Source organism: Anser brachyrhynchus (assembly GCF_964034855.1).
Source record: "Anser brachyrhynchus genome assembly, chromosome: 13".
NCBI classification, from domain to species: domain Eukaryota; kingdom Metazoa; phylum Chordata; class Aves; order Anseriformes; family Anatidae; genus Anser; species Anser brachyrhynchus.
The window spans coordinates 5,291,571-5,307,786 of record NC_137708.1 but is presented as its reverse complement, the minus strand read 5'-3'; the positions used below and the strand labels follow the sequence as shown (position 1 = coordinate 5,307,786).

The window sequence follows — 16,216 nt, the reverse complement described above, 5'->3', positions numbered from 1 at the left end:
TAATTCTTTAAGTTAGACTTCCTGAAGTAGGAAAGTGATTAACATAACAAATTTCATTTCATTCATGATAATTTGTAAAATCTCATTAGAAAGTTTATACCTGAACTTATGTTAGATGTGGCATTTGTTTCCTGGCTGCTATATGAATTATTAAATGCCTGGATTTCTCATCACTTAAAAACACCACAATTAAGGACAGTGTTAATCACTCAGGGGGAGGAGGTGGAAGAGGGTGGATGGGGGGGAAGAAGTTTTTTTTTCTTTCCTTTGTTTCTCACTTCTCTAGCTTGTCAGTAATAGGCAACAAATCTTACTGTCTCCCTACTCTGAGTCTGTTTTGTGCATCACGATAATTGTTGAGCGATCTCCCTGTCCTTATCTCAACCCTTGAGTCCTTTGCATCGTATTTTCTTTCCCTTCCACTTTGAGGAGGGGGAGTGAGAGAGCAGCTGAGCCGGAGCTCGGCTGCACACCCGAGTAAAACCACAGCAGTTCTGCATAATTTTGTGAAAAAAAGAACATTCTTCAGCATACATATATACTTCTGAAACAGTGGCTTGGACCTACACAAATTTCTACTACTGCTATGGAGTCCTATGGATGATAAAGTACTGAGTTATTTGCAAATGTAGTTGAATATTGTATACAATGCTTTCAGTGTGAATACAAATGTATATATACACCGATTAACCTAGGAGAAGCTACCCAATGGAAAAATACACAGGCGGAAATAATCCTAAAAGACAATAGACAAGGCCAGAAAACAACTTCACAACTTCAATGGAGACCAAAAAATTAAAATAAAATTCAATTTCAATAAAATAGACAGGTTTGGAAAACCACCTGAAGAAACACTGCTTTCAAAGTGCAAATTCATCACATGAGGACAATGTAAGATTGGTCATGTTCATATACATTGTCCCAGCGTGACAAGTCATTTTCTAGGGACAAATTTCCATTCACCATGTTCATAGTGTACAGTGTCAACTGGCTAAAATACCCAATATTGATATTTTAGGGGAAGCATGGAAAACATTGATAAACAATAAAATTCAAGAATGAACAAACTAAGACATTTAGTTTTCTCCTATCTTCATGAACTTTACCAACAGCCAGACTCACTGGTGTAGGAATTAACTCCATAGATCTTACGCCACGCCAGCATACTGGCATGAAAGCCAAATGGACATCTTGTTCCTACTGGAGTTTTCTCACCCCAAAGGAGAATTCCCTATTAAAATGGAATAGCTTTTAGCTTCTCCATTTCTCCTTAGTACTTTGTAGCCTGACTGGGCGGCTGATGGCTCAGACCCTAAGAATATTCTCATCACTAATTGTTCACTAAGTAAATGGTCCTTTCCTCCCAGTGAAAGAAACAGCCTGAGAAATCTACATAAATAAGGTGTGAATATATACAGATCAGTCCTCGTAACTATTTGATAATGATTTTTTGCTATAGGCAAGAACAGTTGTGAATGTGTCTGTTTCCAAGAAGCATTTCCAGCTATACCGACCTGCACAGAGTACATCCTCCTGTGTAGCATGTATTCTGACTGTGCTCTTTTTCTTTACAATATTACATGTTTATGCATTCTGTAAATTATCTGAGTAAAGAAAGTATACATTACTACAGTTTTGCTCTGCAAAAGTCATTGCAGAAAACAAGTCTGACTACATATCCTGTCAGTTTTTTCTTTACAGAAAAGTGATAGGTGCACTGCTTACACGAGTATCATGACAACCACATCAAATAAACTTCATTTTTCATAGAGTAAACTGACAGTGACATTTAATATGAGGAACAGGGGATAGATTTTCAAATATATGGAAATCTTTGACAGCTTAGATACAAAACCAGGCTAGCATACCATAGATATGTCAGGTCAAAATAAAGTCTAACTTTTTCATAGACAATAGACAGGATTTTACAGCTTAGCTATTTATAGACTCATTCAATTACTCTACAGCAAATGACATATTTTTCACTACATTTTCTCAAAACAATCACATTCATCATATTTAAATATTCTGCTTTGAAAGGGGAATTGAATAGCCTCAAACTTCAGGTGCAAGATTTCTCATGGTTTGCCTTTAGAACATCAACCCATATATCCAATGAATTAAGGACAAACATTTTTGTTTGAATAATATTTCTTTCAGTTTTGTTGGGCAAGGAGAGGAGGGTCTGATGAGGTCCCTAAATGAAATTTCTTCCATATCAGCATCTTTAACCTCAATACCTGGAAAGTAGTTGGGTAAATACAGATAATTCATATACACTGAACAACAACAACAACAAAATTTAGATTTTCGGTTTCCTGTATGGGATCCAGAAAATTCTGGAATCCTAAATGCAAATTAATGCAATACTACTGTTTCCCTATAGCACAATGTTTTGATGGTATACAGCAAAATTAGGTTTTCATGGAAATAAAATTTGGAAGTGAAACATTAAGAGAAGCTTATGAATTTCAAAAATTCCTGCAGGTTATGTATTATTTGGTAAGATTTTGAACATTTTAACTAAAAATTTCCAGTTCTTCTGTTTCCAAAGACTCTGAACAGCCTGAGAATTCATGGTTATATTGTTTGTTCACAACCAAATTGAAACAATAAGGCACTTACCAAGGCGTGAACGTCCGCCATTTAGCTGGATAGAATGTTAACATCCATATGCAATTTGCCCAGATTAATTGTTAATAGCTGTACAGATAGTTTGTTCACAACAAAAATTTGCTACCACCCCATTAGAGTACATTGCTAAGTTAGGATACAACATAACTGAGAAAAACAGATATTAAAGTCTAGGTAACTGCACAATTTTAAAAATAGCTGCAATAGGCATGCATCAAGGCAGTATAGATTTCACTTTTGTGACACATAGCTTTTCCCTGAAAAGCTGACATGGGATGTAATTACACAATACATTTTCTTCAAAAGTGTTTAATACACCCAGTCTAGGCAATCACTCTTGTGACTCATTTTGCTGGCCCTCCAAACTGCACCAGTACAGCTATTAGCAGGACTTTGTTGTAAATCAAATAAAAAAAAAGGGGGGGTGGGTGGGGGGGGACATGTTTTTGTTTGTTTGTTTTTGTTTTTATTTTTTAGATCAACTAAGCCAATTTCAAGGTTCACAAACAATCAATGCACATTTTTTAGAGGAGGCAGAAGGACAGAGACAGCAGCAAACCTGATGTAGGAGTGAGAAGGGCAGACAGAAGCGGGGAAATAGGGCAAGATCTTCCCAAACCAGATCTGCTGAAGAAAATATGTCGTCTACTTTAGGGTTGCCAGGACAGTGAAGGATCTAGATGGGGCGATGTATAAGGAGCAACGAGAAGCTTTCTCAGGGGAGGTTCAGGTGGGATATTAAGAAAAGATTCTTCACTAAGTGGGCAGCTGGGCACTGGAACAGGATCCCCAGGGAATTGATCACAGCATCAAGTCTCTCGGAGTTCAGGAAATGCTTGGACACCTCTCTCAGGTTTGATTTTTCAGTGGTCCTTTGTGGAGCCAGGAGTTGGACTCAATGATCCTTGGTGGTCCCTTCCAGCTCAGGATACTCTGTGATTCTATGGTTCTATTCTGAAACTAGTGTCTCTCTGGAGTGTGTAGCATAAGATTGCACAGGCGATGAGTAGGTTGATGATTAGTAGCAAACAATACATAAAATGCGTTTAGCATAATGCATGTACTAACCCACTATTTTACAGTATCTAATACTAAACATTTTAATTTTTTAAGAGTAATTTCAAGAAATAAGGTATATCTCCACAATAAATGCAAAAAACATATCAAGGATCTAATTAACATTTTATAGATCTTTGTAAAATATGATTAATTTGGTTAGATAAAGACCCAGAGTTCAGGGTGGGAGAAGTATGTGCTGTTACTTATTTTACTCTGAGTAGTAGCGCACCACAGTAGTGTTTGTGAGATCTGGATTCAAAGCAGCTACAGGTACTCAGAAGCAAGTGTTAGGTTTCACTGAAAGCAAAGAAGAGTAAACTGACTCAGTAGAAATTGTCACAGGGGCAGGATGCTGCCAATGAGCTGATTGGAAGCACCCTGCCTCTGAGATATAGTGATTTTTCACTCTTAAAGCCTGTTGAACCAGGAAATATAAACTTCTTTAAGATAGTATAGATATATTTAGAGGACTTGGATTTACTCCTGAAATTTTTGTTATTTGTACTTTTAGAACAATGACAAAGTGGATATGATTTTCCAGGTTAACATAAGAAATTCTACTACAAATACTTGGGCTGCTCTCATGAGCCAGGTGATCAAAATGTTTGTGTACTATACTGCTAGGCACATTGCAATAATTCTGTTTTATTCCATTTCCATTTACACATTCATGACCTTATATATATATATATATATATATATATACACACACACAAAGGAAAAATTTCAGCCAGTGTGAATTATTCAGAGAAACAAGGCAGAAAGACAGCACTCAATATAGCCATAAAGACATGAATATTATAATTCCACAAAAAAGGGAGACTTGAGTTACTTGCTGTGTAAATTAGGTTTGGAAATAAATGAGTTACCTTTTATTGTTTAGCTCTTTTGTGATGAGTTTCCCTTCCACATGGATGGAAGAAACCTATGAGACATTCCTTTCCTTGTAAGGACACAGAGACAAATAATAAATGACAGACAGCATGAGTTTAACCACAGCTTTGGATGTCAGAATGATTACTGAATTTATAGATAAAGGAAATGTGTTAGAAGTAATCTATCTGAACCTTAATATTAATCATTTGACACATATAGGAAACTACTAGTTAATCTGTAGAAAATGGTAGTAAAAAATTCTAATGATAGATAAGGAACTGCTTAAAGGGCACTTACCAAAGACATTGCAAAAGAAAAAGGAGCAGCTGGGCTGGAGGCTTCTTATCTAATATTAATGACTTCCCATAAAAAAGCAGGAGATAGTGGTGGGTTTTTTTGGTAACAGGAAGTTGGAAGCCATCAGATTGAAGGGCAATAGAACATCAACCATGAAGATGACCAAGATGACCTTGAGGATGATGGTAAAATGAAATTTCACACTATTAAAATTTAAGTGTACTAATAACAGGAAATGGTAGCCCAGGGGGTAGTTCATAGGAAATGTTACAAGATGAAAATATCTTTTGAATGTTAATTAAACACAGAATGACTGTGTAACAAAATTCTTCCACGCTAGCATTTACTTCCCCTTTACCTCTTTTAATGCCTCAGATTTCCTATCTCTGTTTTGAGGTATCACCTTTTTCCCTTCCTTAGGTATATTTAAAGAGTTACAGAGGTGCTTCTGACTGGGAGAGAATAGGTACCTGCAGAACTGCCTTAGCTGCTCCCCTCTCTAAGCATTCCTAGTTCTCATGATCATGAAAAATACGTTTTGTTTTTCTATACAAGCATTTTTGTTATTTTTCTACACACATTGGGAAACACTCATGCTCTAGTTCACTGAATGAGGTTCTCATCTAGAAGGTTTTCTAGAATTCTTGTAACCAGCAGTGGAAAAAAATGAAAATGAAGTTAAAATGGCATGGGCATAGAGGTGAACTATTAAGACCAACGGATGAATGGTGATCTCTCCCATCAGAACGGACTAAAGGATGCTTGCCCTTTTGCCTAATAAAATGAATTCCAAACTGCACTTATAATTTATTTCCAAACAAACAAAACGAACAAAAAGGATCAGAAGAATAAGTTGTTAAAAGAATAATGTCAGCACAAACAAAAATTTTACCATGAGTAAACTGGCATGGAAATTAGAAAACTTAAGAACCATTAAAGGAATTTGATAGCTCCAAGCAGTCATAAAAATCATTTTTAAAACAAAGCCTGACATAAAAGACATTATGAGATATGGTAGTCATAAACAGAGGCTGAATTTGTTAACCCATAAGTGTTCTGTGGTTATAACTCTGAATTTGGCAAACTGCTTGTGCCTAAAATATGTGACATACTTTAATTACAGGGATCTTTCTTGGTTTATATAAAATATTAATATAAGACACTTAAGTTAAAATACATAGATATTCAGATACATTGTAGACTGAGAGAAAGACACTAGATCCATGCATGACCAATTTTACATAAAGACAATTTGACCACTGCTACTGTTTTAGACATTTCTCTTATTCTGGGTCTACTGCTGCAATCAACAGAAGCATTTGTTACTGTAATTATGAACACGAAGTAGAATAGTAATACCTCAGTGATCGGTTGGTCTACTAATCACACTGATGCTATTTCTGACAAGAGTCAAGGATCTATAATCATTTCCACTGAAATTTTGTACTATTTCTCAGTTTGAAAATCCACTCTACAAAAAATACCTTAGCCACAACACTTTTTTTATACACAAAATTTGATTATTTAAAAAATAAGACTTCATTTGGTTAAAAGGTAAAAAATTGATTTTGATTCTTATTCTCCAACACCCAATAGAAATGGAAGTAGGTGGAAACTCTGTACTTGTGGCCAGCAGTTCTCTTTAGTGGTCTTTTTTCCCTTAATTTTACACGCAGTCTGATTGCCAATAGTATTATTAATTGAGGTTCCTCCTTTTTTCTCTCCATACGACAGATATTGCACATTTCAGAACATTCTCAGGCTCTAGGGTACTTGTCACTTATGTAACCAGAATATAATTTTGTATGTGTGAAAAGTGCATCTTAAAAGTGAATAAAGTTACCAGTACAGAATCAGGAGTTTTAATTCATGCTTATGGAAACAGGAGCGGTGTTACATAAAGCTGTATAACAACTGATTAAACTCCATTGTGAAAACAGATATACATAGCAAAAATTATTTTTTAATCCTCTGAGTAAAGGTTATGCTAGGCAATAGCATATACAGTATTCTAAACTACAAAAACAGTTTCTAGAAGTATGCACTATCTCTTAGTAAGGGTACCAAAATCCTGGTAAGTATCCCGGAATCACCATACATAATTAGTGAGAAGTAACATCATATATCAGACTTCTGATTTGCTTCTCTAGAAAAGAAATAATTACAAATTATATTGTTTTTATTAAATAACCAATTTAAGTGTTTCAAAGCAATCCAAACCCCACATTTTTACTCACAGGCTGACTTCTGCAGACTCAGACCACACAGTCACAGCCCATCACTGCCATGCTGGTTCCCCAGGTGTGTGCAGCATAGGAACACTACCTTACAAACATCCCCCTTCACAAATGTAGGGAATCATCCATTTATATTGCATGTGCAAAAGACAGTGATTGTATACCATGTTTGCTCCCATCCGGTTTTACTGCCATGCTGAGTATTAAAGAAAAGCAGGAGAAAGCAGGACACAGAGTTTGGGTGGGACCTGGCATTATGGAAGTCAGGAGCTCCCACCTAAGCACTGCTTTCCTGGGGGATGCAATGTTTTGGTATTAGATGTGAGATTTACTTTGTGTTTTTTCAGTCATATCCTCTTTTTCTAAGAAGCACCTGTATCAGGAACAACCCTTAGGAATAAAGGAGAGCTGTTCTGCACGTCAGAGGTTGGAAAGCTCAGCAGAGATGAGTATGATGGAGGTCATGGGCCTGACTGCTCTGCACCACCCTGCAAGGCCTGCAGCCTAACTGCGCTCCTGCAGCTCCCTCTGGCCCATACATGAGGGTGTTTTTTTATTTGTCTGTTTTATTTTTTTTATAATGGAACTGTAAAATAAGGTATGATTTTGATGTAATTAATATATATGGTTCTGAAACTTAAGACTGTTAGTTGTTTTGTGCAGTGGCTGCTAGGGTGAGTACATTAAGTCTGAGACTAGGGAGACTAGGTACTTACTGTGCTGTATGAACAAATTAGTAAGGAAAGAAATAGGAAAACTAATTATTTATGTTACCATAAAGAAAAATCTTTTAAATGAAGATTAATGCTCAAATGGTTTCATATTGTTGACATGTAGTTCAAGCATTCCCTTATACACGAATAATAAATGCCTATTTCTTTGTATGGCTTGTCAGCATATATTGCTTTCTGATGTTTATGGTAAAACATCAACACAAAACTTCAGTATATCAGGTCTCTTGTGTTTTAACCCATTTAGTGGATATGGTTCTATCACAGTAACACTGTACTAGGAAAAATGCATAGTATCTTTTCCACTTGATAAGACTACCCTTCAGGGATCCTGGTGTATTGAAACAGTTATGCATGTCCCACAGGCTATTTTATTTTTTCCTCCTACTTCTAGATCCTCATTTATTTTTGTTTTTAACAGAATTTAAAATTAAAATTTCTTAGAACAGATAAAACAGCCAAGTGCTCACTGATGCTTTTAGGAAAATCCTTCTTTTGAATGCAAAAGCTGTTGCAGTTCACGCTATCCATAGCAGATCACACAGAAAAGTCTAACAAGCTTCTGTTGAAGCAGTGAGCTTTTTTTATTATTATTATTCCAGTCAGTCAACTGACAACAGCTCCAACCCAGTTAGAAATCCTTTAAACTGCACTTCGGAAATCACCATCACAATTGCTACTAATTGGCACTTTTGTTGGCAGCCTCAGGAGAAGAAAGCAGCCAATGACTGAATGGGCCATGGAGAACGAACTCCCCTTCCAGCCTGTCAGAAATCCTTTAACCAGAACAGGGCGAAAGTACATTCCTGTAGCAATGTGTTTTTTTTTTTCTTCTTCCCATTATTATTAAAAAAAGAAAAAAAATGCCCCTAATGCACAGCATCTCTGCTCTACCTGGCTTGTACCTAGAAAACATCACTCTCGGGACTAGCAATCTAGAGTGTTTCCAGGATCATTTAGGAAAGATTGTTGAAATACGTTTTTTTGTTGTTTTGTTTGTTTGTTTGTTTTTTTACAGCTACTCCTTAAGCATATTATGCAGTTTGCCTTTTGTTAGTTTTCTAGTTTATTAACTAAAAGGAAATTTCTTTAATAGGGAAAAAAAATCATCTGAAGCTGGATGAAAGAAAACTAGTGACTACACTATGCCCAATGAAAACAGATCTGAAAAAAATTAGAAAACAGATGATCTACTTAAAATTTTAGAAAAGTTTTGTTTTCTGTGTTGTTGCTGTTGTTTTTAATGATACTACTAAATCTACGTACTGTGCTTTGATTTCAGTCCCTACATAAGCAACCTTCCAGCCCACTTTCTCTAGCATGAGCCACTTTTTAATCAGATCCTGTGTAGAAAGGTTCTAACTGAAGGTCCACAACTGCTTTTCATAAACTCACATTTCCATGACTTGTTTTCACTTCTTTCTCATGCCTAATTGTATGTTAAAATCATAAAAAAATAATAAAAACATTAATAATAATAATAATAATAAAAACTAGGTTTAGGTTCAAAACCCATTTTGAACCATTTAACTTCAGGAAGACCAGGTCTTAACTCATGTTAAGGCAAAAGCTTATTCACATGTGAAACCTGCAGAAATGATGTGAATTACCTAAATGATTGCCCTATTGATTACTTGATAAACTTGCTTTCTTAATGTGTGGCAATTAAAGGATTGCAGCATTCCTTTCTTGAAAGGTGCATTATTGCACGTCAGCGAAATACAAAGATTTGTGCTTTATTTGGAAGTCCTATTGCACAGCTGGATACTCACAATATTCCTCTGTAACTATTGAATTGCTGACATTGTTAGGTTGGCTAAGTATATAATTAGCATAAGTTATATCAACCTGTCCACTAAGTTCAAGGAACACAGAAGAAATTATTACACTTATTTCACATTCTAATGGACAATGCTAACACCATTTTCCTATTTTGAAAAAGTCTGTTTTATGTTGAAAGCTTCTCACTGTCAGACATGGCAATAACTGAAGGATGGTCATGCAGTAAGACTAGGATTTGGGCTTACTACTTAGAATTACTTACTATTTTCCCAAGTGATGGTTTAATAAGACTAAAGTCTATACATGGCAAAGTTCACTTTGTGCTGAATAGTTGGTGAATTGTATATCAAACACACCATCAGTTCATTGCCTGTGTCATTAAAAAAAAAAAAAAGACATCTTTAGTCTCTTTACAGTAGTTGACTGTCAAACTACCAATCCTGTCAATGCACAAAAGAGGAAAAAAACCTGCACTTGCAACTCTTACTCAGGACCAGTAAAATATGCCTATTGTGTTGTAAAGAGCCTCTGCAAACTCCAAAAGAGGAGGGCAGACTTATTGCCACCCAGCGTGCATATAAAGCATCTCTCCTACTCTGTAAGTGAATAGGTATTGGCTTTCTATTGTGCCAGCTGAGAATAATCACACATAACCAATCCAGCCCTATCTAAAGATGAATAACTTTACCGTGGGGATGATGAAAGCAAAAATTCCTATATAAAATGCAGAACCTCACTTTACCTGCTCAAAGACCATACTGAAATAGCCTGAGCTAAAAATTTAACCTGTTAATGTTGACACCTGTACTGTTCAAAATAAAATAATAATAATAATAAACAACAGAACAAAAATTCTTGGCATTCGAGGTTAATTATGTAGTAATTGAAGTCTTCTGGTTTCTGAGGGTTAAAAGGTTCATGCAGTATACAATACATAGTGTGCTAATATGACATAGGACAGTTTTATGCCACTTAACTGTAATACAGCAAACTATTGTTTCCTAGATCGGGAAAACAAACCACTTTTTTTTTCTTTTTTTTTTTCTTTTCCTTAAAATGGAAACAGTTGCTGGCAGTATTAAATATTTTTTCTACTTACTGATTTATTTATTGTTCTGTCAAGCTAAGAACATTCAAAGCACTTCAGCACTAAATATACTCAACTTATCAAAAATCATGTACAGAATGAGAAGTGTCAGAATAAAATTAACAAGATTTTTTTAGTGTAAGTTGTAACAAACAGAGCTTTATATTTAGTGCAATGTATTTTTTGCTGTAAAGCCAAAGTTTAGCCTTTAAAATAAACTGCAGAATTAAAAAGTGAAACGCTGTTTTTTTCTGAGGAGGAATTTAGAAACAGTGTTATGCATATAATTTTAATTAATGGAAATTACTGCAAAACAGTAATTATGAGGCAAAAATTTGTTTGACACCTGATCTTCAAGTGGAAAATGAGTAATGCATGTTTTGGAAAAGAAAGGGATGCAATTGTTCAATATGTTAGTCAACTGCAGTAAGAAGGGGGAATATGAGAACACCCACAAGCTTTTTATTTAATAAATCTCTACCATTTCAACTGCCAACTGAAAAAGAGGAAATGACTTAACTACAAAATATTAACAGAAGTTTTCACCAAATTGAGTTAGTCCCTAAAGGAAAATGACTGTAGTGTGGCTCTTAGTATGCTAGTTAAGATTTCTGTGAGTAAAATGTAAAAGTGACAGATACTTAACAGAGGCAGGGCATTAAAACATACCAGTTTCACTTTCTCTGAGTTTTCAGTCAACTAGAGAGAGCTTAAGTATAGCTGATAGCCATTATACTTGATTTTCACAAATGTCAGCTATTACAGGATACCTTTGAGGTTCTTATTTGCTTCCTATTATCTGGAGTAAAAAGCAGTCATACTTGCAAATTTAGTTTTAGTAGCAGTGGCTGGTAGCTAGTTCTGGGGGAGAGTTCAGGACTCTTGTATTATAGATTTTTCCAGAAGTTTGCTATGCAGTCATGTCGGATGAGCAAGAAACAAATGTTTCTTGATTGTTACAGTTACAATGCTGGAGTGAAAAGTATGAGACTTTTTTTTTTTTTTTTAACTGAATGACTGAAATAAGCTTAAATTCTGATCATATCATTCATGACAGACTATAGCTTTCATGTACATTGGCTTTTCCTAACCTTTATTCCAGTGAGACATGACAGCAGTAATAGCATATATAACAACTTGAGTTACCACAGAATAATCTAACACTGAAATCTTTCAGTCTATACATTTTGGTTAATTTTTCTACTTTGATTAATCTTTCAGAGGCGTTTGCGGATGGAGGATTGTAGGCAGTCTTTATTGTGAGAAGTGTTGTATTCTTAACTCTAACTTTACTTTTACAGGTATAAGAACGTTTTAATGCCTTGCACCAGCAACATGCATTTTAAGGACAATGCTGTACTTGATTTGTATGCCTAATTTGCAGTGCAAAGAGAAGAAATCAACTACTTGTTCTTGATTCATATTTTCAATGAGCTTGTTATTTGCTCTGTTCAGTGTTTGTGCAAGAAAAATTGCTCATTGGAAAGTAAAGTGGAAAAGAACAAAGAAAAACATTTTTAGCTTAATTTTAATTTGTGCATGCTGGGTAAACAGCATACATTTTCTTGTAAAAATTGTGATGAAATTGGAGCCATTGAGCTAGAGAGTGTTCAATCTCAGTTTTGCTTGTTTAACCAGTTCTCGATTTCTATGCAAGTGAATCTAATGCAGTATGGCTTGGGGATGTTTCTTACTGTATTTCATTACAGCTGCAGAGAATTTACAGCAATTAGCTTTTCATGTTTCTCTCTGTTTCTTTTTGTATAGTATTCCCTATCATGGGACTACTCTTATTATCTTGTATGTTAAAGCTCATCAAATTTGTATCCTTATTTGCCAGGCAAAAATTAGCTATAAGCTATATGAGCTGAGTTTGAGTTATGTACTTTGCTGATTTTACAATGTGTTTCTCTTCAAAGATCAGCTAGTAAATTACTGGTGTGCCTCAGGACCTAAGCAGATGCTCTTAGTTTTTGTTAGTTCATATGAATTTGGACAACAAACACTTCTAAATGTATGTGTCCTTCTCATTGTCAAAGTTATTTGAAGAGACTGTCATAGGACATGGATTATATCTGGTTACAGTTCTGAAAGTCAAATTGTACAATACTCATTTTCTTTTGCACCAAGTGATTTTTTTTTTTTTTAATATGTAAAGGGCTCTTCTAGATCCTGATTGTCCCTCTATTTTGTGACCTTTCTGATAATCACTCAAGTTTAAATATACCTAAATGTGCATGCAACTCCCAGAAAGTGAAATAGGCATTAAATGGCTTTAAAACAAACTGCCAAAATCTCTAGCAAGGTTTCCTCAGCATGTATGAGATTTTTTTCTTTTTCTTAGGCTGCAAACTAGAGTACGGAAACCAATTTAAAATGCTAACAGTGGTAAGAAATTGCTGTTTCGTTAGTCACAAAAGTACTGCCACTGTGCTGCAATAATGTCTCAACAATGCAGTGCTTATTTGAATGTTTTAAGCTTGAGATGATGCAAGGCTCCAGTTCAGCTAGACTGAGAGCCTGAATCTGGGTAGATTTTCTATTTATAAGGTCCATAGACAAAAGGGCTTTCAAACTCAAAAGCCAAATTTAATTAGAACACATCTGGAGCTATTAACTTCTTAAATAATTCAAAATTGGGATGAGACAATAAACCTGACAGATTTATAAACAGGTCACCCTCTTTGTCACTGTGTCTTTACAGGATATTGGAAAGGCCTTTATTTCCGTCTTGCTCTCAGTCTAGCAACTCTGACATTGTTACAAGCTTTATTCGTTCTGCTCTAAGTCCCTAAGTTGTTTCTGTCTGCTGCATCTGAGGCGTCCACATCTGTCTGCATGTCAGCTCTGTGCTGGTTGCCTCTCATTCTCAATCCTTTCTCTCCTTCTGCATGCATTAGCAACCTCAGAGTTTGATTAGTTGCCCTCTTAAATTAAGACGAGATATGGAAGACTTCTTGCTAGATGACCCAGTTTGCAACCACCAAGTCAAGGCAAACCTATAACCACACTTTTTGAAAATAACATTGCAAAATAAAATGCAAATATAAAAAACACTTCACAAAATAAGTCAAGCTTGTGCATAATGGGAAAATGATCAAAATTCCCTGGCAGAAAAACTAACAGGTGTGAAACTTACTCAGTCTATTTTATTCAAACCAGCAGCCCCAGAAAAAAAAAAAAAAAAAAAAAAAAAGGAGAAAGGGAGGGAAAAGACCCAGATAACTTAGGATATAAAATTCTGCTGTACATCTACCCTTGGGCACCTTACACAAGGTGAAACTGCTGGTCACATGATGAAAAACACTGAACTAGTTTAAAATGTTTTTTTTTTTTTTCCCCAGAAAATTTAAATTGGGTTTAAAAATAGTAAAAACTTTGCTCTATGCAGTGTAGTTGGTATCGTAGTTGGTATCACACTTACAAAGGACACAAACACGGTATCATAAGGTCTGGACAGGAACATGACAGTCTACACATCAAATACATTTACAGAGATGTATCTTTTCAGACACTTTAATAGTTCACAGCCTTGGTGTTGATGAGCAGTAAGCTTCTTATTGGATGTCATTCTTATTTTCTACCACTTTCTGGAAACACAGAATACACAGACAATAAAACAAGTATTTGATGAAAAAGTATGAGTAGTCTAGTTGTAAGCGTTTCATATTTATCTCATGTTAAAGACTAGACAAGAGCAGCCTGAGAAATGTTTTGAAAATTGAAAACTCTGTTTCTATCACATTCATTTTTTGTTCTGTCTGCAACAGTTAACAATGAGCAAGTTAACTATGGTGCTCTTCTTGTTACAGACTTTTTTTTCTGGTAGAAATAGGTTAAATCCCTTTTAATCAGAATGTGCTGTAGACAAATGAATCCTAAATAATCATAAAAGTCCTACCTCAAGGCTTCTGAATGTAAGAGAAACTAAACTTTGTCATCCATGAAAAAAATCTGTAACCAGTCCTGGATTTTTTTCCCCTCTTCTGTAAATAGTAGTGTGTGGGAGCAGGGACCTTTCTTGCTGCAGAGGCTGCCTTAGAAGCCATGACCCTAACACTACCTTGCTGATGGAGCAGTTGCAGTAGGCACAGTTATCTAAAGCTCTCGTATAAACAAGATAGAGCAGCCATATCTGCTTCTCAACTTGTTTTGTTCACGATTACAACGGATCTTGTTCTTCATGCTCTCCTTTCTTAAAGATTCAAGCCCCACACCCACAAATAAGTTGAAAATAGGGCATTTTCTTACATCTTCTGCATTGTATGCATTCTATTTCTTTCAGTTTCAAGGAGGGTTTGGGGTCCTTTCTTCAGAACTGTCATATGGTTAATACTGTTTTTTTTTTTTTTCCTTTTTTTTTTTTTTTCCTGGAATATAGTTAGTACTTCACATCTAAACCTCTGTTCTGCATTTTGACAGTAAGCTTGAATCTGGTAATCTAACAGAAGGAAAAAGCAGTCTCAGCAGACGTGCTCCAACCTTGTGTTCGACCATATTAAGAATTAATACTTAGTCTTTCCATACAACCCAGCTTTAGTAAAGCTACCTAAATCCTCTTGGCTGCTGCTTTGGCAGAGCAGCATCAATCAGAGTGCTCAACTTTTGTATTTGCTAATTCAATAGGCAGCCTGACAAGGCTTTCAGATCTGCATTTATGGGATAATGAGGCTTTTTACATAGTTTCATTTTTTGCTATGTTGACAGAAAAAAAAAAAAAGCATTTTTGAGAATGATGGATTTAAAAAATATTTTCAGAATGAATGCATCCTGCATATTAAATATTCCTGATAGGGTAACAAACTTTCTTTCAAAATGTTTAGTACATCTTCAGGAACTTGGGATGTGCTTCCTTTTTGTAATTTCATTGGCTGTTTTCATGAAAGAATAGAAATCTTAAATTATCATTAGTTTAGACTGAACATAAATGTCAGCTTTCAGAATTGGAGAACATGATTTTTGTGTCTTTTTTTCTTGCATTTTATGTAGCTTCTGCTTCTCTGAAGTAATATCACTACCCATTTTGGCAGTTTCACTTACATTTTAATATTTTAAAAGCACAAACATGCATGTTTAGCTTTGTTTACCTTACTTCTAGAAAGTTTGTACATCTGAGTGGAAATTTAGAGGATGGCTTAGTGTTGATGTGGTTAAACACACACAAAGAATCTCAGCTCTGCCTCCATATAGCTCTTTGTTAAACCCTACAGTGCAGCAGAGGAGCTCATCATGTCGGCTGGCTCTGGCTCACTACAAGGAGGGCACTGTACAAATGTTAGTTTACAGACCTTTTCATTTCAGGTTATATGAGTGAGAGTACTCTGTTATGCGCTTACTAATTCTAAAGTAGATTTATAAACAGACACATGAGAATGAACCTGGGGAGGAACAATGCATTGTGGTAGGCACAGACAAGATTCACAAATTCTGACTTGACTACCTTATCCTGTCTTTAACTGACAGAATAAAATTTGTTATGTAAGTAGAACTGGTCAAATGACTGCTTTCCTCTT

The 16,216-nt window shown here is 35.4% G+C and overlaps 1 protein-coding gene across 8 annotated transcripts in view; it reads right to left on the bottom strand.

The window, feature by feature from the left end:
* PCDH11X (protocadherin 11 X-linked) overlaps positions 1–16,216 on the bottom strand; it is a 484,442-nt gene that overhangs the window by 41,548 nt on the left and 426,678 nt on the right. The window contains exon 8 of one of the 8 annotated variants that reach the window (XM_080553224.1): positions 8,838–14,293. The exons of the other annotated variants lie outside the window; for them this stretch is intronic. Coding sequence (XP_080409350.1) covers positions 14,277–14,293 — 17 coding nt within the window. The 3' untranslated portion in view covers positions 8,838–14,276. Of the gene's footprint in view, positions 1–8,837; positions 14,294–16,216 lie in introns of those variants that run through there. 8 annotated transcript variants of the gene reach the window in all.